This window comes from Mirounga leonina, unplaced genomic scaffold (assembly GCF_011800145.1).
Source record: "Mirounga leonina isolate KUSES-001 unplaced genomic scaffold, KU_Mleo_1.0 Mir_199, whole genome shotgun sequence".
Taxonomy (NCBI): Eukaryota; Metazoa; Chordata; class Mammalia; order Carnivora; family Phocidae; genus Mirounga; species Mirounga leonina.
This window is the reverse complement of record NW_023270498.1, coordinates 4987783-5009924: the sequence shown is the minus strand read 5'-3', so window position 1 is coordinate 5009924 and position 22142 is coordinate 4987783. Positions and strand designations below refer to the sequence as shown.

The following is a 22142-nucleotide window of genomic DNA, read 5'->3' as shown; positions in this document are numbered from 1 at the left end:
TCTCCCCTTGCTCATGTGCTTGCTCTCTCTCTCAAATAAATAAATAAGATCTTTAAAAAAATCAAAACATCTGCTGTCCTCCAGAGATGTTAAATTAAGTTGAAGACATGAGGCACCAGAGTTGCCACGTTGGGGAAGTCAATAGCAGCAGGGGTGGCTGCGTGTGTCCAGTGTCTCGGGCTGGCGTGGAGCGGCTTTCTCCCCCTGGGGTCTGTGTGCTCACAGACACACCACTTCTGAAGTTTGGCCTTGACTTCGTCTACACCTCAGGCACCATTTTTGGCATGGACTGAAATTTCCCAAGTGCACCCCTCAAAATATGCAGATATTATTCAGTGAAAAATAAAAACACTTGGGGCACCTGGGTGGCTCAGTCGTTAAGCGTCTGCCTTCGGCTCAGGTCATGATCCCGGGGTCCTGGGATCGAGCCCCGCATCGGGCTCCCTGCTCAGCGGGAAGCCTGCTTCTCCCTCTCCCACTCCCCCTGCCCGTGTTCCCTCTGTCGCTGTCTCTCTCTCTCTCTGTCAAATAAATAAAATATTAAAAAAAAAAAGAAAAAAACACAAATTCACAAATTTATCGACATACATCTTCATAATCTGTCAGTTGCTTTCGTCAAATGATACAGAAATCACAACTAAAACCCCATGCCATTTTGATGTTAAGGAGGCTCTGTTCTAGAGAAATGTTGCAATCCGTTAACATAACCACGTCTCCGGGAATGCAGATTCGATTGGTCCATGCTGGGACTTGGGCACTTGGTTAAGCTTCTCATGTGCTTCCTGAGTGTAGCTGGGAGGGGAGCACTGGTCTCAGCCTGTGTCCTTAGGCCCAGAGCATCCGGAGGCTTCTCAGAAGACGTGGTTTTGAGCTGTGTTTTCAAGAAAGCAAAGCATACGAGGCAGGGTGTACGATGTGGCAGAGGCAAGGGGGCATGATTGTGGGTTTTCCAGGAGCAGGGAGCATTAGACCCATTGCCAGGTGACTGGGGGAAGAGTAGGGGTGGGTTCAGGATGGAGGGTCAGGGGACAGCCCTGACTTTCAGGCTGTGCCAGTGCTTTGGATTTTAGCTACAGCCCTGCAGGGGACAGGTATGTGAGAGCATTGAGTCCAAATGGAAGCACACACCCGGTTTTTGCTATGAAGGAGTTGAGGGCTTTACCGGATCTTACCGGAGCCAGAAATTTATGTTGCTGTGTGAAATGTTCCAGTTTTATCAGTGTTGGCTAGCTTCAGTGTGCATGCACAAGCATGCACAAGCATGCACGCATGCACACGTGCATACCCACGTAACACTGTGCTGGACAGAAGCTCCCCTGGGTGTCCTCACAGCCTGCAGGGCTGTCACTCTTGCATGGGGGGTGGGGTCAGGGTACACCGTGCGGAGTAAGGTGTGAGAAGATGCACAGCCCTCTGTGGTCAGTGCTCATCTCCTGCGTTTGGAGTGAGGGAATCCCGAGAGGCAACAGGATCCACTGGCGGAGTCTAGATGGTAGGAGGACGCTGCACGTGGGCAGATGTCAGTGATGAGAGCTGGGGCAGGTGGCTAGCTGGGGAGACTGTTCATGTGGGAAAAATTGCGGGGACTGGCAATTTCTTACGCCTCCCTCCCCGCTTCTGCTCCCATGGTCATGCTGGCTGAAAGAATAAATGCGTCAGGAGCTGCTTCTGTTTGACTCAGAAGGAGTTCAAGCCAGGTTTATTAGTATCCAGAAATAAAGAGAGAGCTCCCTGGGCAAATGTATTCATTTCCCCAAAATGATAAAAATAAACACTTTTTTTCCCCAATGAAAACATCTTTGGGAGGTAACGTGAATAGCAAGTGGGCTGCTGGGGGCCTGAGCATCTAGCCCCGAACCCAAGACTGACTAGTGAAGGACTCTGTAACCTACTTCTCCGGGACTCGACTTCCTCATCTGTAAAATGGGGTGACATCCATTCTTCATAACAGGCTGGAGAATTCAGTGCTTAAAATCATTCAGGTTTATTGCTAGCTCTGCCACTTTCTAGTCTTACCAAGATGTGCCCACACTCTTTGCCTATAAATAGTTAGTACCTCCTCAGAGTGTCATCGGGAGGGTAGGTGAATTAATAATATAAAGCCCTTCCACCCACATGCTATATGCCAACTACTTCATTTTCATTTCTGTAAGTTAAAAAATTAGTATGTAAGGGGTAAGAATAGTCACAAATGATAAAAATTATGACACAGATGTAAGGTTTTTACCAAGAAAAAAGGGAATTAATTTATGTCTACGCATCACAGTAGAGGAGGAGACTGGAATGTCATTCTGATCCAAATCTTTGTGTTAACCAGTGACATGAATGGCAGAAGCTTGTGCCCAGCTCGGAATCCCATTTACTATTTTCCCCCCAATTTTAAGCAACCTCTTTTGTTTTACAAGTAATTCATATATAGGTGATATTATAGAAAAAGTAGGAAATGCGTAGAAATGAAAATATCTAAATGTCATAATACACATAACCCGGAGATTCTTTAGTGTGTCTTTCTACATTGTTTATGATCTATTGCAACGATGCCTAATTCTCTTAAAAATGGAATTTTCTAAAATAATATTTGTTTTCTAAAAAAAAACTTAAATCAAGTATTTTGGCACATCAAATTTTGTACTTTTAGAGTGTATTTAACTAGTACCAGTATAGCATTGTTTTAAAGTACCATAGCTTTTTGAAATTGTCTCTTATTGACCTGTGGTTCGATTATTTTATGTTTGTTTGCCATTGTAAATTATGTCATACTGAGCACCTTTGAACCTCCCATGGTGCAATAATTGAGGGATTATTTCTTTGGGACCAATTTCTAGAAATGGAATTACCGTGCCTGATACTTTGGGCCAGAGTGCCCCCAAGAAGATTGCTCTGCAGGAGGATTTAAGCTCGTTAGCTCTTTGTGGATCAGCAGAGCATGGCAGGAGGTGGGGGGGGTGGCAAGGTGGGCAGGAGAAGCCCCTGGGAGTCGGGCACATCTGCTCTCCATCCCAGCTCCAACACCAATAACCATGGGCCTTCAGGGTTGCTACGAATCTCTTGGATGTGCAATTTTCTCAGCTGCCAAATAGTTGGAGCATTGAATGAGGTGAGCTTCCTAAAGTTATTATTAGCAGAGGCCCTGGTGCTGAGTAAATACTAGCTATTGTAAAATACCTAGGGCCTCTGTAAAATAAGGTCCTTATGTACACATAAATGTCTCTATATGTACATATATATATACACATATGTATGCATACATGTAGACAGAGACATACCTTTATATAAAATAAAATACATATGTCAAGTAAGGCCATTTGCCTTCCTGAATAATCTGGAGGAGACAAGACTTTCTCAAAATGTTCTTGTTCCTAGTCATATGGTTTCACTTATTTGTGGAATATAAGGAATAGCATGGAGGACATTAGGAGAAGGAAGGAGAAAATGACGGGGGGGAAATCAGAGTGGGAGATGAACGCCCAATGTGCACAGCAGACAGAAGCTTCCCCGGGATGTGTCCCCTGGCCCTCCACATGAGAGACGACGGACTCTGAAAAACAAACTGAGGGCTCTAGAGGGGAGGGGGGTGGGAGGGTGGGTTAGCCTGGTGATGGGTATTAAAGAGGGCACGTTCTGCATGGAGCACTGGGTGTTATGCACAAACAATGAATCGTGGAACACTGCATCAAAAACTAATGATGTATTGTACGGTGACTAACACAACATGATAAAATAAAATTAGAGTAAAAAATAAAATTAATTAAAAAATTTCTTAAAAATGTTCATGTTTCTCAGATGGGGTGACTTGCTGTCATATGTTTATAAATCTCCTGCAAAGTGAACTGAGAATTCAAAGCATAGCCAGGAATAAGGTGACAGTATTATCACTCGTGTCCCTCGCCGCCCAGCAGCCACCTGCATGCACAGTGGCCTTTGGGTGGGCGTTGGTCAGATGGGCTTTCTGGCTAATTTAGTACATCCTGATGCTGCCATAACACGTTCCCAACATCATGGATCTGTGGATTCCAGAGCCTCAGCTGGTCATGGTCATGGATCGAAGCTGGAGTGAGGCAGACCATTGGTGGAGTCCACATAACTAGGTGGCCACTCAGTGGCTCAGAAAGGGCTGGTCCACGCAAACTCTGCTGCACCAACCCCTCCTTGATCTGTATAAATTATGACCATGCCACTCGCTGGTGGTAAACCCATTTTTTGGCTGATCCTTTCTTTTCAGTCACGCTTCTTTTCAAGCACACTTCTTTTCAAGCATGCTTCTTCTGTTCTTCTTAATTGTCCCCTTTCTGTTAGTATTGAGGAGTGTGCCAATTTTTGGGATTTTAAAAAGGGTTATGTACCTCAGAAGGCTGTTCTGAGGAGGGAGAAATACTTATCAGAATGGTTTGTCATGAGGGCAAGTCCTAGAAACCTGCTGGATGCTCATGGGTGATGGTATTAAGGTCATAGTTGGAAGCTGTCGCCTCATTCAGTCCTTCCGTGCTGTCACTGTTTAAGGAGGAAGATGAAGGCTCGTGCCCCCCCTCCTCCTGGAAAACCGACCACGCCCAATGTGCACAGCAGACAGAAGCTTCCCCGGGATGTGTCCCCTGGCCCTCCACAGAACCTGCTGCACATAAAGGAGAACTTGAGGAACAGCATGGTGGCGGTCACCGTGGTTCTGCCCAGTGGGCTGGAGAAGAAGAGCGTGGTCAATGGCAGGTAAGGGTCCGGGCACCTCAGGGAGGGGTCACTGCCACCCATTCTCGGGTCCAAGGAGAACTGAAAAGTGGATCGTGCTGGGTTGCGCTTGCTCCCTTGTCAGGTCAGACATGGGGTCTCAGGGGTACAGAGCTGGGTCTAGGTGACAATCCAAAGTGGCTCACCTGGATGACCATTGGCTAAGTGGGCCCTCCCCAGCTCGCCATCATCCTGAGGGAGCAGGGACTGCTGAGCTCAGTCCCCGTAGAGGGTGAGCTCGGAGGAAGGGCGGGGGTCACAGGCCCATGTGCATCTCCAAGTAGGGGGCCAGCTCCAGAGCCCGCACCAGCATCCTTGGCGCCAAAGCGATGCAGCGGGGCAGCCTCCCGAGTTGACCCTTCCAGTGTCCACTGACAGGCTGGCCCACAGACATGTAGACACAGTCAGCAATCAGTTTCCCAAATGCAGCTTCTGGTGCATGTTTACACTGACAGCTAAACCCCGACCCAACCAGTTTCCAGCCCCAAGATGCCCACCAGCATCCTTTCTCAGATCTGCACTGCCCGGGAATGTGCCTGAGGTTAGGGTCATGTGCCCCTTCCTCTGCCCACGTCAGCCTCACCGGAAACACTGGCAAAGCCTCCTGCGATCATAGTATTGAGAATTTTATTACCAATAGAATTTCTGATTTTTTTTTCAAGACACATCATCACGTTGTTTGATCGATTTTGTGCCACAACTGTTGTTCCTGATAACTTGATCTATGGGAACATATTTTCACAGAGTCACAAGAAACAGAACATTAAATCTCAGCACTTAAACAGTTTTTATGAAAGAGTATGATGAAGTGACCAACTATGGAAACGTTCCAGCATAAAAATATGTCTAATTCTGAGGCAGGAGTGAATAGAAGTTGTATTTCTCACAAAACGAGAATAAAAGATGATAGGACATATTTCACTCGTAAAAAAGCAGTTTGCTCCAATATTTTTTAAAATGGGTAATGGTGGAAATCACATCACCATGAGTGTTTTTATTCTGGTGGTTGCACTGAAGAGAGTGATGGAACTCTTTTGTTTTAAAATATCAGGATTTGGATTCTCCCTGAAATTCTATGCTTTGCATCTGTTTAAACTCTATCATGAAAATTCTAGATGGCCACTTAATGCACAAAGGAGAGCACACATCTTACAGATCATTCCACGGGGTACGCGAACAAGGGGAAGAAGCTTGCTGCAGGCCTCGCTGCACAGCTGGGGGCGGAGCTGATGAGTTGTGGGGTACGGCATCTCCTCCCCGCCAGATGATGCCAACCCGTTTCCCAGGGTGGAGCCACCCGCCCACCCAGTGTGGGGCTTGCCCCTTGGGGGGGCCTCCTGTAGCTGGGGTCCCAGCCGCAGGGCTCCCGTGGAAGCAGTTGAACTTGGTCTACCCTGGATCCACGAGGGAGGCACCCCAGGCTGCAACCTCGCGGCTCCCAGAAGCCCGTGGCTCTGTGGCGGTTGCTGTAGGCAGAGCTTCCAGGGGTCGTGATGTGCAAGTGACGAGAGTCTCTGGTCTCTTTGTTTTACGGAGTAGCCCTTGTTCTAAGCACGTTTTTTCCAACAAACTTTGTCTGGAGAAGCATGCCATGTTACTACAGGTTTACAAACTACTTTAATACGTGTGTGAAGTTTGATCAGTGAATGTATTATGGTTTAGTCACCATTCCTATATTTTCAATCCAGTTTTTAAAAATATTTATTTGAGAGAGAGTGCATGCGCACAAGCAGGGGGAGAGACAGAGGCAGAGGGAGAAGCAGGCTTTCCGCTGAGCAGGGAGCCCGACGTGGGACTCGATCCCGGGACCCTGGGACCATGACCTGAGCCGAAGGCAGACGCTTCACCGACTGAGCCACCCAGGTGCTCCCTACCCAATTTAGTTATACTTAAACATACTATTTTATTGAGGTCTGATTAACAGTAAAAACAGTACATGTTAACTGTGCCCTACTCGACAAGTCTAGCTCAGTGCACTCCCAAGAGACTACTGCCACTCGCAAGCTAGTTACATAGTTTGTAGAAAAATGGCATGGTGGGTCCTGTCTTAACACGCTGATACCTGGGTCCAGTTCTCCAAATGCATACAGAGAGACAGAATACCTGCCTGACAAGTGCAGGTTTGAAAACCATTTCCAAACTGAACCCTTTCTTAAATTATATCTTTTTAAAATTTGTTTCTTTACAGAGTAGAAGCTACCACTTTGTAGCATGGCAGTGTAACAATGAGAAAACATGCAGCCTTAAAGATCAAGCATTAAAAAACTTCCCTCTTCTCCAGCAGTAAATTATAATCCCTCTCCCAAGCTTCCTGCAGGATTAAGTGAGTCAGGGCAGTAGCCTGTGCGCTTGCTTAACTGGGACCTTGGCATCTTGGCTGGTGCTGATTCAGCAGCTGCTTGTCTGGGGATTTGGTTTTATGTGTCATGCTCTTTAATAATACCAGAGCGGGCTGAAGTCCAGTTCCCGACCCTTGCTTAAAATAGATCTACTAATTGTTAATAAATGTGGTTTCTCTCTTCTGTTTTATTAGAGAACATGCCCAGCTTTTAATGGGACGAGCAAGCAGTTGATAATTTATAATCAGCCCCTTAACCATGCTTTTTCCTGAATGAAAGATTCTCCGAGAGGAGACATTAGCAATTGCAGTCTGATGATTGCATTCTGCATATGACTGATTGTTTTTTTTCTTTTTTAAAGCTTCCTTTCGATTTGGAAACTTAAATAAAAGCCCCAGTCTGTTCTTACAGAGATTAGGACATGAGAATCCGTGTTCTGGGCCATTCTTTTTTTTTTTTTTTTAAGATTTATGTATTTACCTTAGAGAGAGGGAGCAGGGGGAGGGGCAGAGGGGGAGGGAGAGAGAGAATCTCAGACTCCCCACTGAGCACGGAGCCCAATGCAGAGCTCGATCTCAGGATCCTGAGATCACGACCTGAGCCAAAATCAAGAGTCCGATTGAGCCACCCAAGGCACCCCCATATTCTGGGCCATTCATAAGGGAAATGCTCTGGCATATGATTAGGAATGGTGTTGCCAGCACTGCATAGGGATGGTGGGAGGAGGCCACCAATTCCATCACATTAATTGGGGCACACTTAAAGAGAAGATCTTTGAAAAGACAATGCCCTTAGGGGTGCCTGGGGGGCTCAGTCGTTAAGCATCTGCCTTCGGCTCAGGTCATGATCCCGGGGTCCTGGGATAGAGCCCCATATCGGGCTCCCTGCTCTGCAGGGAGTCTGCTTCTCCCTCTACCTCTGTTTCTCCCCCCACTTGTGCTCTCGCTCTCTCTCGAATGAATAAATAAAAAATCTTAAAAAAAAGAGAGCGAGACAATGCCCTTAGGCAAAAGAGAGCTTCATAAACCGTGTCAATCTCTAGAGTGTTGGGGCTGTTTTGATGCATAGTCAGTTCCATGTTAGTACACATACCCAAGGGGCCCGGGGCAGGAAAAGGCAAACATTCCCTTTGCGGAATACAGGAAATCTCCCTCGGTGTTCATTCCTGTGATTCTTCAAGACAGACACACTTACGACTGTGCAGGATTTGTTTAGGTCCCGATGCTTATAAAATAGCCCAGGCTCTCATAACATGGGTATTGGGTCTGCACGTTCCTTCTGGAGAGAGCTCACCTGCTCCAGGATGGAGTGGAGGGAGGCTGCGAGTTCTCCTCAGCTCTGGGGGTGTCCTTCATCCGCCCTCCCCCTCGAGGTGTTGGTGAAGCCTCTTGCTCATCATGGCTCCCAGAGCTGAATGGAGCCTGCTCTTCTCTGGCACTCAGCGAGTTAAGGAGTTGATGTTAGAAAAGGCATTTTTGGTGCTGGGGAGTCAGCCAGGAGAAGACAGTTCTCTAAATAACTGGCTGACAGGTTGCTTTGGTTTAATTTGATTTACATTTTTGTTTGAAGATTATCTTTTTTTAGAAGACTTCATTTTTTTTAGAGCAGTGTCAGTGCCCTAGCAAAAATGAGAGGAAAGTACAGAGACTTCCCACATACCTTCCCCCCTCACCCACGATCTCCCCATTATCAACATCCCCAGCAGAGAGGGGTGCCCGTTACAATCAGTGAACCTGCACAGACGTATCGTCATCACCGGGAGCCCATTGGTGACATCAGGCTCCACTCTTCGTGTTGTATGTGCTGTGGGTTTGGACATACATACAATGATGTGTGTCCACCACGGGAGTACCTCACAGAGGAGTTTCACTGCCCTGAAATCCTCTCAGAAAAAAATGCCCGGGACATGCAGCCCGCTCTGGTCACTGTGGCTAGAAGTGGATCTCATTGAACCGTATTTCCCATCAGCCTTGGTAACGTGTTTGACCATCCAGGTCCTAGCTCGCTGCTTTTAGTGACCACCTCCCTGAAATGCTTCTGCCCTATGAAGGCTTCTTCCCTTGCTTATTTGGGTGAAACCTAAGAGCAGCTGAAGGATGAGAGTGACAGAATGTCTGTCACGTGCAGACTATGATCATCAGACTCCAGGTACTACTGGATTTCCTTCCCGAGGATCTTTGCTGTGAGCAAATAGCATGGTGATGGGGCAGCCACAGGTTATAACCTGTGTGCTGTTCCCATGAGAAGGTGTGTTCTTTGCTAAACCCACTATTTAGTAGCTCACAGCAGGTGCCATTCCTGGTTGGGATTTGGTGTGATACCCATCATAGAGAGGGGAACTCTCATTTTGTGGGATCCTAATATACAAGAAAGAAAGAAAGGGAAAAAAAGAAGGAGAGAGGAAGGAAGGAAGGGGGAGGCGGAAAGGGAAAGGAAAAAGAAAAGGAAATGGAAAGGGAGGAAGAAAGAAAAGGAAGGAAGGGAAAGAAGGTAAGGGAAGGTAGGAAGGGAGGGAGGGAGGGAGGGAAGGGGAGGGGGAAAGGGAAAGGAAATGGAAAGGGAGGAAGAAAGTAAAGGGAGGAAGGGAAAGAAGGTAAGGGAAGGTAGGAAGGGAGGGAGGGAGGGAGGGAAGGGGAGGGGGAAAGGGAAAGGAAATGGAAAGGGAGGAAGAAAGAAAAGGAAGGAAGGGAAGGAAGGCAGGGAGGGAGGGAAGGGGGAGGGGGAAAGGGAAAGGAAAAAAGAAAAGGAAATAGAAAGGAAAGACGAAAGAAAAAGAAGGAAGGGCAGGGAGGAAGCAAGGGAGGGAGGGAGGGGGGAGGGGGAAAGGGAAAAGAAAAGGAAATGGAAAGGGAGGAAGAGAGAAAAGGAAGGGAAGGAAGGAAGAAAAAAGAGAAAAGAAAAAAGAAAAGGAGGAAAATAGTCATTCATTCATTGAGCAAAATACATACCTAACACCTAACTTTTCTGAATCAACTGGGAGGAAGACATCCCAGCGAACAGCAGAAGGAAATAAATCTCATTTACAAGATGACCATTTTGTGCAAGATATGGGGAATTCAGTGCTACTGGAACATGGATGGAGAAGGGGATTTACAAGGGCCTGGATGGGGTGGTGGCTGTGTGCTAATGAGTCCCCTGTGGGTCATTCCTGAGCTCCCCGGGTCTCAATCAAACAAGATTACACAGGCCACCAGGGACACAAGGCTCTGTTCCAGTGCCAGGCAAGTCATAAGGAAACTGACTCACCAGAACATTAATTTTCCTCAAATGTAGGAGACAGTGTTCTTCTATTAAAAATAGCGTCCGGGATGCCTGGGTGGCTCAGTCTGTTAAGTGTCCAACTCTTGATTTTGGCTCAGGTCGTGATCCCAGGGTCCTGAGATGGAGCCCCGCCTCGGACTCCATGCTCAGCGTGGAGTCTGCTTGAGATTCTCTCTTCCTCTCTCTCTGCCCCTCCCCCTTCTCTAAAATAAATAAATCTTTAAAAAATAATAGCATCCAAATGGCACATGCACATTTAAAATAAACACTAACCTAACTTTAAAGGTAGTTGGGCTGTGTACCAGCTCCCCCAAAAAGGCACATTGACTCACCTGCCAAGTGCGAAGCACACAGCAAAGGTCTGCTTGTGTATGACCTGGACACAGGAGGCACCAGACTCTGAAGATAAAGGTCAAACATGACGTGGTCAAAGTTAAGAGAGAGCACAAGTTACCATGGTAGGAATCTGTCTAACCAGTATGCACTTCATGTTGATATCACCTGTCCACACCTGTCCAGGTAACAGCTCATGACATCACGCATAGCCAGAAAAACTGTCCGGCTCCCAACCTCTGCACATTTCTCTCTAGGACTAGATGCTCCAGCTGGCATTGCCTTCTGAGCAGTTTGAAAAGCTGAATGCCTTAGACTTCTCTAAGTCTTAGTCTCTCCAGTTGGCATAACCCCAATCTCTCCTAGATCACATACTGTGAGGACTTTTGCAGACTGTGGTGGCTGTCTGGCCCCAAGAGGCATTTGGGTTTTGTGAGGGAGAGCCATCGGGATTTGGGGATTTGGTGCCATCATCCTGATGACTCAGCTTCTGACTTGTACGTGGGATGAAAGTACCCCTGCTCATTTTGCTGCTCTCTGGTTCCGTCTGGCCTCACTTGACACCTGAGGACCCACCCAAGCTTCCCTAAGACCAGATTCTTGTCGGTGACTCTAGCCTTGAACCTAGACCCTTGCCTCTGACCCACAGACTTCTCTGCCTGTGGCTTCTTCCATCTCCTGGTCTCTCCATTGTCCTTCGGGTGTTCTGCCTGTGCGTTCCTTCGCACCTGACCTCATCCATAGGGGCCGCCTCTCAGATGGCCCTGCTTACATCTTGCCTTATCCTGCCTCTCTGATGTCACACAAAGCTGCAAGACTGCACTTTTTCCCAGGACTTGCTCTGACTTGGTAGCCAGATTTTGCCTTACTCATGGCTTGGGGAAACCTCTTGGCCTTGGTTCCACACATGAAACTAAGCTACGTTTAACCAGTTTAGGATTTGACTGTACATGCAAATTAAGTGTGTTCATTTTAACATCATGTCCAGAAGTGGTTACCTTTTTTTAAAAGAAGATTTTATTTATTTATTCCAGAGAGAGAGAACAAGAGAGAAAGAGCGAGCAGGGGGAGGAGCAGAGGGAGAGGGACAAGCAGACTCTGCGCTGAGCAAGGCGCTCGATCCCAGGACCCTGAGATGACCTGAACCAAAATCAAGAGTGAGACACTTAACCAGCTGAGCCACCCAGAGGCCCCCAGAACTAGCTACCTTAATGTAACTTGTAAACTCAGCATTGAGGGACCCATTTATCTAATCAACACATTTGTACTAAATGCTCATTTCATGAGTACAAGGAATAAATTAGTTTTCAAAGCGTGGTCCCCGACCATGAGCGGCTGCATCCCTGGGAACGTGGTAGAAATGCAAATTCCCAGCCCAGTCCTAGTGATTCAGAAACCTTGAGGAGAGGCCAAGCAATCTGACTTTCGGATTAAAGGTTAATCTTTGAGAACCCCAGCTACAGGGCATGCACCGGCTCTGCTAGAGGTACCAGGGTGAGCACACGGTCCTCGAGAGTGAGCCCAGGGTCGTGCTGGCATGATGGAAGGAAGAGAGCTGTAGGAATGGATAGTGGATGCAGCTCAAGAATGATCCTCCACAGCCTGACCACGGGCAGGCTTTGCGGTTTAGCTAGAAGTGCGTCCCAGAGAGGGGCGACTCGTCACCTGGCCCAGCTTGACGGAAATAGGGCATGGCCTCCCTGACTTCCCTGTCCCAGCCATATGGTCCCCAAGAGCCTGCTCACGTCCTCGGGTCCCGAATGCCTCTACATTTGGGGCAGGGGTATGGGCACAGGCTGACCATCACTCTGCCTAGCTCTCTGCTGGGATTGCAGAAAGAACCGTCTGGGAAAGAACATCAGCTTTTTCTTATCAAAGCCACAGACTCCTGCCAAAGTGTTTCATGAAGTCTATACACATTTGGGCAGTAATAGTTTTGGTTTTTTTTGTTTTTTTTTAAAGAAAGTGTATATTGGGTAAATAAAATATATTACCAAAATTCAAAAAAAAAAAGACGTAGAAAAAATTTTATATACTTTTAAGCTTAAAAATAGAGATCACCACAAATACCAGGAAATAAATTTCACCCCTACGTTCTGAGCACTTAAGAGGCATTTTGGGGAACAACAGATTGAAGAGGTTGGAGGGAAAAAGGATGTTGAGGAGAAATTGGGAGAGAAAGCCCCAGAGATCCGCCTCGTGACCCTCCTCAACTGCTATCAACGTGGTTTTGAGTGGTCAGTCCTCTTTATTACTTGGGATCAGAGAGCGAGAGAGAGAGACTGCAAATGGTGTTTGTTTTTCTCTTACTCAGGCTGCCTTAAAATACCACAGACTGGGGGCTTCCGCAAAGGATGTGTTTCCTCACAGCTCTGGAGGCTGGAAGCCCAAGGTCAAGGTGCCAGTGGGTAGATTTCCTTCTGAGGCATCTTCCCGGCTCATAGGCAGCCATCATTACTCCGTGTGCTTGTATGACCTCCTCTTTGTGGGTGCACAGAATAAGCTCTCTGGGTCTCTTCTTGTAAGGACACTAATCCTGTCCTATCAGTGCCACCCTTATGACCTCATGTAGCCATAATTACATTCTTAGAGGCCCCATATCCAAATACAGCTGCACTGGGGGTTAGGGATTCACCATGACTTTGAGGAGGACACAGTTCTGTTCATGGCGGTATTTATGCTGGGTGTCCACCGAGGCCCAGGGGATGTGCCTTGGGTTCTTAGCAGTGATGGTTTAGTCAACTTTCTTAATACACCTGATTCTTCTTTTGACATTCGGAGGGTGTCTAGTTGCCTTGTTTTCCTTCTTTGTAAGATTGGGGGAATTTGATGGTGCAGTCTCAAGGATGCTACTTCAAGAGCGTTGGGATATCTTGGTGTTTGCTGAGAGCAAGGTGGAGTTTAGCCACATACAGACAGGAGAAGCTCTGCTCTGAGCCACCTAAAACATCTCACCACACAGAATCCCCAAACAGAAAAGACCGGAACAAATGAACTCATGTATTTCGCAAACTCATCACACCGCATGCCTGGCGCTGTGCTCACTACCTTACCAGTGTTCATTCATTTAAGTCTCTAACAGGTGGACACTGTCTGTATGCCCTTACCAGGAAGGAAGCTGAGGCACGGGGAGGCAGGTCTGAGAATCGGTGAGTGGCGGTGCCCGGACTCCATCCCAGGCAGCTCCCCTCAGGTGCCTTCACTGAACCACCCTGCTGATATGGGAAGGATGCCCACACCTCACAGAGCTGGTGTGTGCAGAGCTGCTGATCTGAGGCAGATGCTGCTGCATCCAAGGGCAGGTGCGAGGTGAGGAACGGTCAGGCTCAGGAGGTGATGAGAATGTGTACGAGTAAGTAGGCAACCTCTTCCAGTCCCTGGAAAGTTCTTTCCTGTGGCCCAGTGGCAGAGGGACACACTGAGACGCTGCGGAGGGTGCACACTGACACCCAGTTAGAGACGCTACCAACCGCTGCAGGCTGCGGTCTACACATCCATACAGGAAGCCCGTGGGGACCAGGTGGTGCCTCTGTCCATCCTTGGGTGCTGCCATTATGCTTTGCCTTTCCTCTCTTTCTGGGTAGATTTTTCCAGTGGCATCAAAGACGCTTTGGAAGAACTCGCATACTCTTGGGAATTTGGTATTTTAAATGCCAGCCAATAGCAGATTCACTGGTGGGGTGAAAAGTGGCAGAAAGGCTAGCCCCCCCTCCCCCCACCTCATTTTGCATGGACATGATCCTAAAAAGCAGCGTGTAGTGGAAAAGTAGTAAATCGGGTCGTGTTTTAAATGAGCCTGGGCAGGGTCACACAAAGTGGCCAACCCTGCAGGAAGCATTGCAAGATGAGCTCATGCTTTTGGACCCAGGTCCTCGTGTTTGGACTGGTGCATATCCAGCTTCTCAAGTGCAACCCAACTTCAGTCCTCATCAGGATGCCGCGTCCCTCTGGGAGTCACAGATGCGGACAGCCTGAAGTAGAGCAAGACAGCTATCAAAACCTGAGCTCCTCTCACCCCCAAACTTCCTTATTTCCCTGTGGGAACCCCTCTGTCCTGGCTTGGGTTCTTGCCACCGGGAAAGGATGGTGTCCGATTTGCTTGTCTAAGTTGAATTGGTAATAGACTTTGTGTTCTTCATACCATTTAAGCACGTATGATGGCTGGGCAGGGCATCTGGTGTTGGGTTTTGTGAGATCATGCTCTTATATTAGTGTTTTATTTTGTTTCTGTTTTTTTTTTTTTTTTCTTTTTTACCTTCTCCTCCCCCGAATTTAATAGTAAATTTGAGGAGATAGCTCCCCAGCACATAAAATTTTCTGCTTGGGAACTTTTCCTTCTTCTCCCCCCCAAACATTTTGTTGAGAAACTGCTTCCATTTCCAACTGTTGAGAATGTCACTGGAAGAAACTCATCCTGCATTAAATGAACTATCGAAAATCAGAATGGATCAGGCGATTTGGGGGGAAATCCACCAGACACACAAGGCAGAGATTTGGGCGGCCCATTATGTATTCGGCCAGAAAATGGGTACAGCACTGTGCTAGCATATTCAATCAGTACTGGCTTCGATGATAGCAGGATGGGTTTATTCTCGGTGATGGAGAAAAATGCACCCTGCTCCAGAGCTGACTGCTCCTTTTCAGAGCATCTAATTCAGTGTTCAAACATGTTACTGATTAGTGGATTCAAAGAACAGAAAGTAACATTAGTAGCTCTTGTGTTCTTTGTGGTTTACATTCTAAGACTGACTCAAATTTTGACAGTTTATCTGTGGGAAAGGAGCGAGCATCAGATGGACCAGGGTCCCAAGCTCGCTCTGCCTTTTCCTGGACACCTCGCCTCTCAGACTGGGTGACGAGGAAGGGGAGCACGTGAGTAGCATCATGGATACACAGGGAGAGGTAACAAATAATAGGACCTCATTTTAGCATCATTGGAAGTCTGTTTTCTGTACTGAGGCTTCTCAGTGGAATGTCATCATGCCGTGGAGTCTTCTTGTTGCGTTGCATTAAGCTTGTGGTTGGAATAAAGATGATTTTTGCCCCGGAGCTGAAGGAATCGGAGTTTACAGTATTTACTGTGTTATTAGCCAGTGTGGCCGTGTCTGCTGGGGCACTTGTGAGCATGCGCACTGCCTCGGCCCCACAAATGCCCCGTCAGAGTCCAGGGACCCAGGAGAAATGCCGAGTTGTTTTGTATCAATCCAAGGGGCGCCTGGGTGGCTCAATCGGTTAAGCATCTGCCTTCGGCTCAGGTCATGATCTCAGGGTCCTGGGATCAAGTCCCACATCAGGCTCCCTGCTTAGCGGGAAGCCTGCTTCTCCCTCCCACTTGTGCTCTCTCTCACTCTCTCTTGCTGTCTCTCTCTCTCTCTCAAATAAATAAAATCTTGTATCAATTTGAGCATTACTGATTAATTTTCAGTTGTAGCAGTTGAATAAGAAGCAGGGCACTTTGGGGACTCACTCTTGCTTGGGGCTTTGCTTGTGGTTCTCCTGTCTGGATCCAGGGTCCCCAGCAGCCCGCAGCCCTCGGGGTGAGTGACAGGTGCCGGGCTGCATCAGGACAACCCGGGCACCTGTGTGTTCACAGAAGCACTGCGAGTCTGTGATCCGCACCCCCGGACACCCAGACACCTGGAAAGCATAATTATGACCAGAAATAATTGCCATGTCAGTTACTGATTAGGAAATAGGTCACAGGAAAGACCTATGCTTTCATGAGAGGCATATGCTCTATTGCTTGGGGAATTTAGGGAAAGAGAGATCAGCTTTAAATATAAAAACATTCTGCCAGGCAGATATAAAAGAGGCAAAGGAAATTCTTTGGAGTAATCTGAATTGTTAACTCTCCTCCCTTGGTAAATAATTCCCTGTGGTGGGGGACATGATGACAGTTTTTGACATTCAAACAAGGTCATTTTCTTAGGTTTTTTTTTTTTTTTCTTTTGTCTTTAAAAAGGCATAAATTTTTTTAGCTATCATCTTCAACTTAAAATGTTCAGTTTGGGAGCAGCTGGGTGGCTTAGTTGGTTGAGTGACCAACTCTTGGTTTCAGCTCGGGTCATGATCTCAGGGTCATGAGATCAAGCCCCAAGTTGGGCTCTGCGCTTAACGTGGAGTCTCCTTGGGACTCCCTCTCCCTCTCCCCCTCTCCCCTGCGCTTGCTCTCTCTCTCTCTCTCTCAAATAAATAAAATCTTTTAAAATTTATCAGTTTTTAAGAGACATTTATGAATCACTGAAAATTTAGTCTTTATTAGTATCACTTGTAATTAACCTTATAGTATTCAAGTCAACATATCCATGGACTTAATACAAATATAACTCTTTTCCCGGCTCTGGTGGTTGCTCTTTCAGGCATGTTGTTTACTAGTGTTGGAAATGTTAGGAAACGCTGTCCAGTCATGAGCCAGGAATTCATGACCACATACACGTGACCAATTTGCTCATTCACCTACTGGTGCGTGGGTTTGACCCTTACTCAGCTTGACCGAAGGGAGAGCACAAAAACATTCCTAATTAATGTGATCTGTTTCCCTTTTTCAGCCATGCAATGATGGACCTACTGGTTGAACTTTGTCTTCAGAACCACCTAAATCCATCCCACCATGCCCTCGAGATCCGGTCTTCGGAAACCGAGCAGCCTTTGAGTTTTAAGCCAAATACTTTAGTTGGGACCCTGAATGTGCACACTGTATTTCTCAAAGAGAAAGTTCCCGAAGAGAAGGTGAAGCCTGCCCCACCCAAGGCACCTGAGGTCAGTAGGACCAGGGCTGGGGTGGGTCGGAGTGGGGGGTGGGCTTTGTTATCTGAGGGCGTATGCAGAGCCCTGTGGCCGAGGTGCGGAGGAAGGGGGCTGATGGAGCCCCTCTTCTCTGAGCAACGCGTGCAGACAGCTATTAAAATTTCTACTTCCCTGCTAGGCAAAGTTAGGCCCTAAACTGAGCTGCTTTTAGAAGATGGAAATTAACCAACTTTAATAATATTCATGGTTGTATCTTTGCTCCTTTGGCTATTATAGAAGAGGAATCAGTCTAGAGCAGAGCTAGCCGTTAGAACTTTCTGCACAGATGGAAACGGTCTATCGTTCTGCACTCCCCAAGGCGGTCACCCCTGGCCACATGAGACTTAATGTTAAGCAGCTGCACTAGCGTGAGAAACTGAGCCTTTAATTGTATTTAGTGTTAATTAACTTAACTTTACATAACCGCAAGTTACTAGCCGATACCTTGTTGAACTAGTTATAGAGATTCTCCTTCCGTTCTGGAGGTCCTCCTGTCCAAGGAAGCCATGGGAAAATGGGGGAGAGGAAAAACAGGAGTTTTCCCTTTTGAGAAACTGATGTCGGAAATGTTTACTCGTTGCGCTTGGAGCATATCTTATACATAGATGTATTTCAGGCTTTTGATTACTGATTAAAATGGACTCCAGCTGCTTATGGTACGTCTTCATAAACCTTTGCTGCGGATCTTTTAGCCCCATTTAAAAGCTTTTAGATTCTTGGGAATATTTACTAGATTTTTCTGCTTCTAAAAATGGCGATTTGGCCAACAGTTCATCTTCTATCAATTTTTAGGTTTGGGGGGCTTAATAAATTTTATTTGGTGTCATCTCTACTCTGGAAAGGGGCATGGATCCACCTCAGTCAGATTTTATTCAACCCGCATTTGCTGTGGCCCCCTCTCCAGCATTCTCAGACAATGTTGTGCCAGTAAAGGCCAGGAAAACGTTGACTGCATGAAACTGGCATATTGCTTTTTTTTTTTTTTTTGGATGGCCAGTTTATCAGTAGACATTTAGAATCAGGTTTAGTCACACTGCTTATTTTGTTTTCTGATTATGATCTCCATCATCATGTGTCCATTATATGTATATGTTTGTTGTATGTCAGTTATATTTCTGTAGCTTAAATACAGGTGTGTAGTGTATATATGTATAAAATATGCATATACACAGACATATACACACGCTATATATATTTACATAGATAGTAATATATTTATGTGGGCCTTTTAGCTATTTAACTGAAACTTTGATACCTTGGGTTTTTTAGGGTTTTTCTTTAAATTGAATTGTTCATGCCACTTTCAAACTCTTTTCCTTCACCACATTTGTGTAAGTGCTTTGTGTCGGGTCTGTTTGGGATCCTTGAAAGGCAGCGTAGGTGTTAGATGATAAATCCAGACCCCTGACGATGTCCATTCTCCTGTGTTGTTAGCAGTCTGTTCCTTAGTGAGGGATTGTAAGAGAAGTTAATTATTCCAGGTGTTTATCGTTCACTTTTCAGTATGGCAATTTCCCCCCATGACCCCCTGAGTTTTGGACAAAGGGCTCGGGCTGCACAAAGTCTTGCCGTAGTCAGTTCCTGCACACAAGCAGCAGGTGAAGCCCACACTTACAGAATTCTTTCATCGGGGGTGTTCTTCCAGAAATCTGTGCGCTTGGTAGTGAATTACCTGCGAACCCAGAAGGCCGTCGTGCGTGTGAGCCCCGAGGTGCCACTCCAGAACATTCTCCCAGTCATCTGTGCAAAGTGTGAAGTCAGCCCAGAGCACGTGGTGCTCCTCAGGGACAACATTGCCGGGGAGGAGGTGGAACTTTCCAAGTCCCTCAACGAGCTGGGGATAAAGGAGCTCTACGCGTGGGACAACAAACGAGGTGAGGCCACCTTGCGTCTTTGACACCTGCCCTGTAAGAGCACAGGCAGGAAGCAGATGTCCACCGCCTATGAGCGCTCGAGGTTCCCGGTAGAGACAGGTACCCGAATTTTCAGGCAACCCAAAGCACAGTTGAAGTGGGCAGAAAATAAATTTGGTTTGTTCCCATTGCTGTAATTGTGCCTCTTTCCCCCCCAATCCTGAGCATGTCCTGAGCGTCACCCTACCTCCTGTGAGCTTCGGCGAGGTAAGTAAAGAAGTAGCTCTCTAACACGTGAACCATCTTCTCTTGGATTTCATATTCAGTTGCTGGTAACTGCCCCCAAGTCTCAAACATTGCTCATCGTCAAAACCAGTGGCAAAGGGGCAGCTGGGTGGCTCAGTCAGTTAAGCGTCTGCCTTCAGCTCAGGTAGTGATCTTGGGGTCCTGGGATCGAGTCCCGCGTCGGGTTCCCTGCTCGACGGGAAGTCTGCTTCTCCCTCTGCTCCTCCCCCTGCTCATGCTCTCTCTCTCTCAAATAAAGAAATAAAATCTTTATTAAAAAAAAAAAAAGCAACACACACACACACAAAAACAGTGGCAAAATACATTTAGCTCTTTTTCTAAAACTGCCTGCATTAGAGTTCATGAAATCAGTCCCTGAACACAGCTCACGATGCTGCCTTGGTCTTCCTCACCATCGATGCCAGAGACAACTTACTCCTCGTGTGAATTTGGTACTTGACCTGAGGGCTCAGAGCCGGTGGGGAGAGTGGCTGCTCAAGAGGTCGATGTTGGCATGGAGACCAATGTGTGTGGGAACAGAGTTCCCCGATGGACACAAAGGGCGGACTGTTTGGAAAGAGCTATCAGACCAAAATAAATAAATGAATGACTGAATGAAAAAAATAAATGAATATTCCTTGACCTTAGCATTATTAAAATGAACTTCATAAAAGTGCCTTATTTTCATGAGGCTCGTTTGATATCTGTGGCCTTTCATTTATTCCACAAATACTGAGTAAGTTGGGTTGTTGAAATACGTTCCATTTTTTCATGTTTTTCTACTGTTTGTTTCAAATTCTTCCAAGAAAATCTGCTTTTCTTATTACCAGTTTTTTTTTAAAGATTTTATTTATTTATTTCAGAGAGGGAGAGTGTGTGAGCATGAGCAGGGCGAGGGGGACAGCAGAGGGAGAGGGAGAAGCAGGCTCCCTACTGAGCACGCAGACACTTAACCGACTGAGCCATCCAGGTGCCCCTCTTATTACCAGTTTTATTGCAAAATCAGTGATCATAGTGGAACCTCCTCTCCTCCCCCCAATCTTGGAAGGGTCTGGACCCCTGGTCTCATTTGACATTCAAGAAAGGGTTTTAGCTCAATCGCGTGTAAGATGCACAGACTATCTAGTCCTTCAAAAGAAGTGCTCTGACATTTGAGAGCAATGCATCTTGTGCTTTATGCAGCATCTTTTTAAAACTCAGACAAGATTATTCCCAGCATCTGCTACACGGGCGGGTATGTCTGTCTGGTTCTATCAGCCCTATATAAATTTGGTTTCTGTGCCTCTGTGGAAACACAGCCTTCATTTGGCGAAAGAAGAAAGAAAGAGAGAGAGAGAGAGAGGAAGGAAGGAAGGAAGGAAGGAAGGAAGGAAGGAAGGAAGGGAAGGGAAGGGAAGAAAAAGAGAAAGAAAGAAAAAGAAAGAAAGAAAAAGAAGAGAGGGAGGGAGGAAGGAAGGAACAAAGGAAGGAAGGAAGAAAGACTGTCCTACTCAAGTATGTGAAAGAAAAAAGGCTTACACAAACAACCCTTTCAATTCTCGGATATATCTTGAAAGGTAGATGTGGAACATTTTATCTGGGAAGAGTCCTATAAAACTTGCCGCCCCATGCAGGAGTGGATCCCAACAAGCTCACGATCGTCCAGAGCACAGAGCTGAGGAGACCTCCATAGGTCTAGGGCTCCCTCTTTCCATCCCCAGGCAGGGCAGGACACAGGTGCAGCCAGCCTGGCTGTCAGATTTGGAAGCACCCGAGCCCTGAGTGCCCTTCACTGCCTTGGGCGTCCTCCGAGGGACCCTTCCCTCTGGGGAAAGGGGACCCTTCCCAGCATCCTCCCTGGAAAATAAAGGTGCAACAGCCAGCAGGGCGGGTGACCGGCTCCAGCCCAGTGGCCAACATCCCTTTCCTCTGGGCCATGCTGGGCCATGTGCCACGCCGGCTGTGAAGCCTTTGATTATCATCCCTGCCAAATGCCCTTATCCCTACGGGCAGTCCAGTATTTGAGAAGAAAGGAGAACATTCCAGAAGACGCCTGTAGGGAGCCCTCTCCTTTTGGCCCCTCTTGCATTACAGCCCCTCCCCAGCAAGCAGCTGTTCCAAGGGACGAGGGCCATGGCCGGGGGAGATGTGTCGCTAGGCAGAGACCCGGCTCCTCTGGAATGCCTGGTGGTGGCAGCTTGAAACAGAAGGCTTTGCTGACACCTCCTTCCACAGGACAGCTTAGCAGCCAGGCAGCTACGGGCTCTAGGAGATCCAGGGCCAGGAATGGAGCCTGCTCGGCCCTTGGCCTCTCCTGCAGGGGCCCAGACAACCCCCTTCTGAGGCTCACAGAGGGGCCGCTGCAGCTTGGGAGCTTGACCTCACTCTCTCATTGCCTGCTTCTTCCAGTTCTTCTGACCAAAACTCAGTCGGAGCCTTCCCTGAGCTGTCAAGGTACAGTGAGCCGGTTCCGGCCCGGCTGGGCTTTGCATGGCTCTGGACCAGGACGATGCATGGAAGTGGCGTTTGCGTGCAGGGCCTGAAGGAATGCAGGCATGCCTTGCAGCCCTTCTAGGGACATCTC

The 22142-nt window shown here is 47.3% G+C and overlaps 1 protein-coding gene across 1 annotated transcript in view; it reads left to right on the top strand.

Annotated features, from left to right (window-relative positions):
- COBL (cordon-bleu WH2 repeat protein) overlaps positions 1 to 22142 on the top strand; it is a 279447-nt gene that overhangs the window by 99060 nt on the left and 158245 nt on the right. Inside the window, exons 2-4 of the mRNA XM_035026491.1 lie at positions 4501 to 4704; positions 17204 to 17414; positions 19087 to 19315. Of these exons, the coding sequence (XP_034882382.1) occupies positions 4501 to 4704; positions 17204 to 17414; positions 19087 to 19315 (644 nt within the window). The remainder of the gene's footprint in view (positions 1 to 4500; positions 4705 to 17203; positions 17415 to 19086; positions 19316 to 22142) is intronic.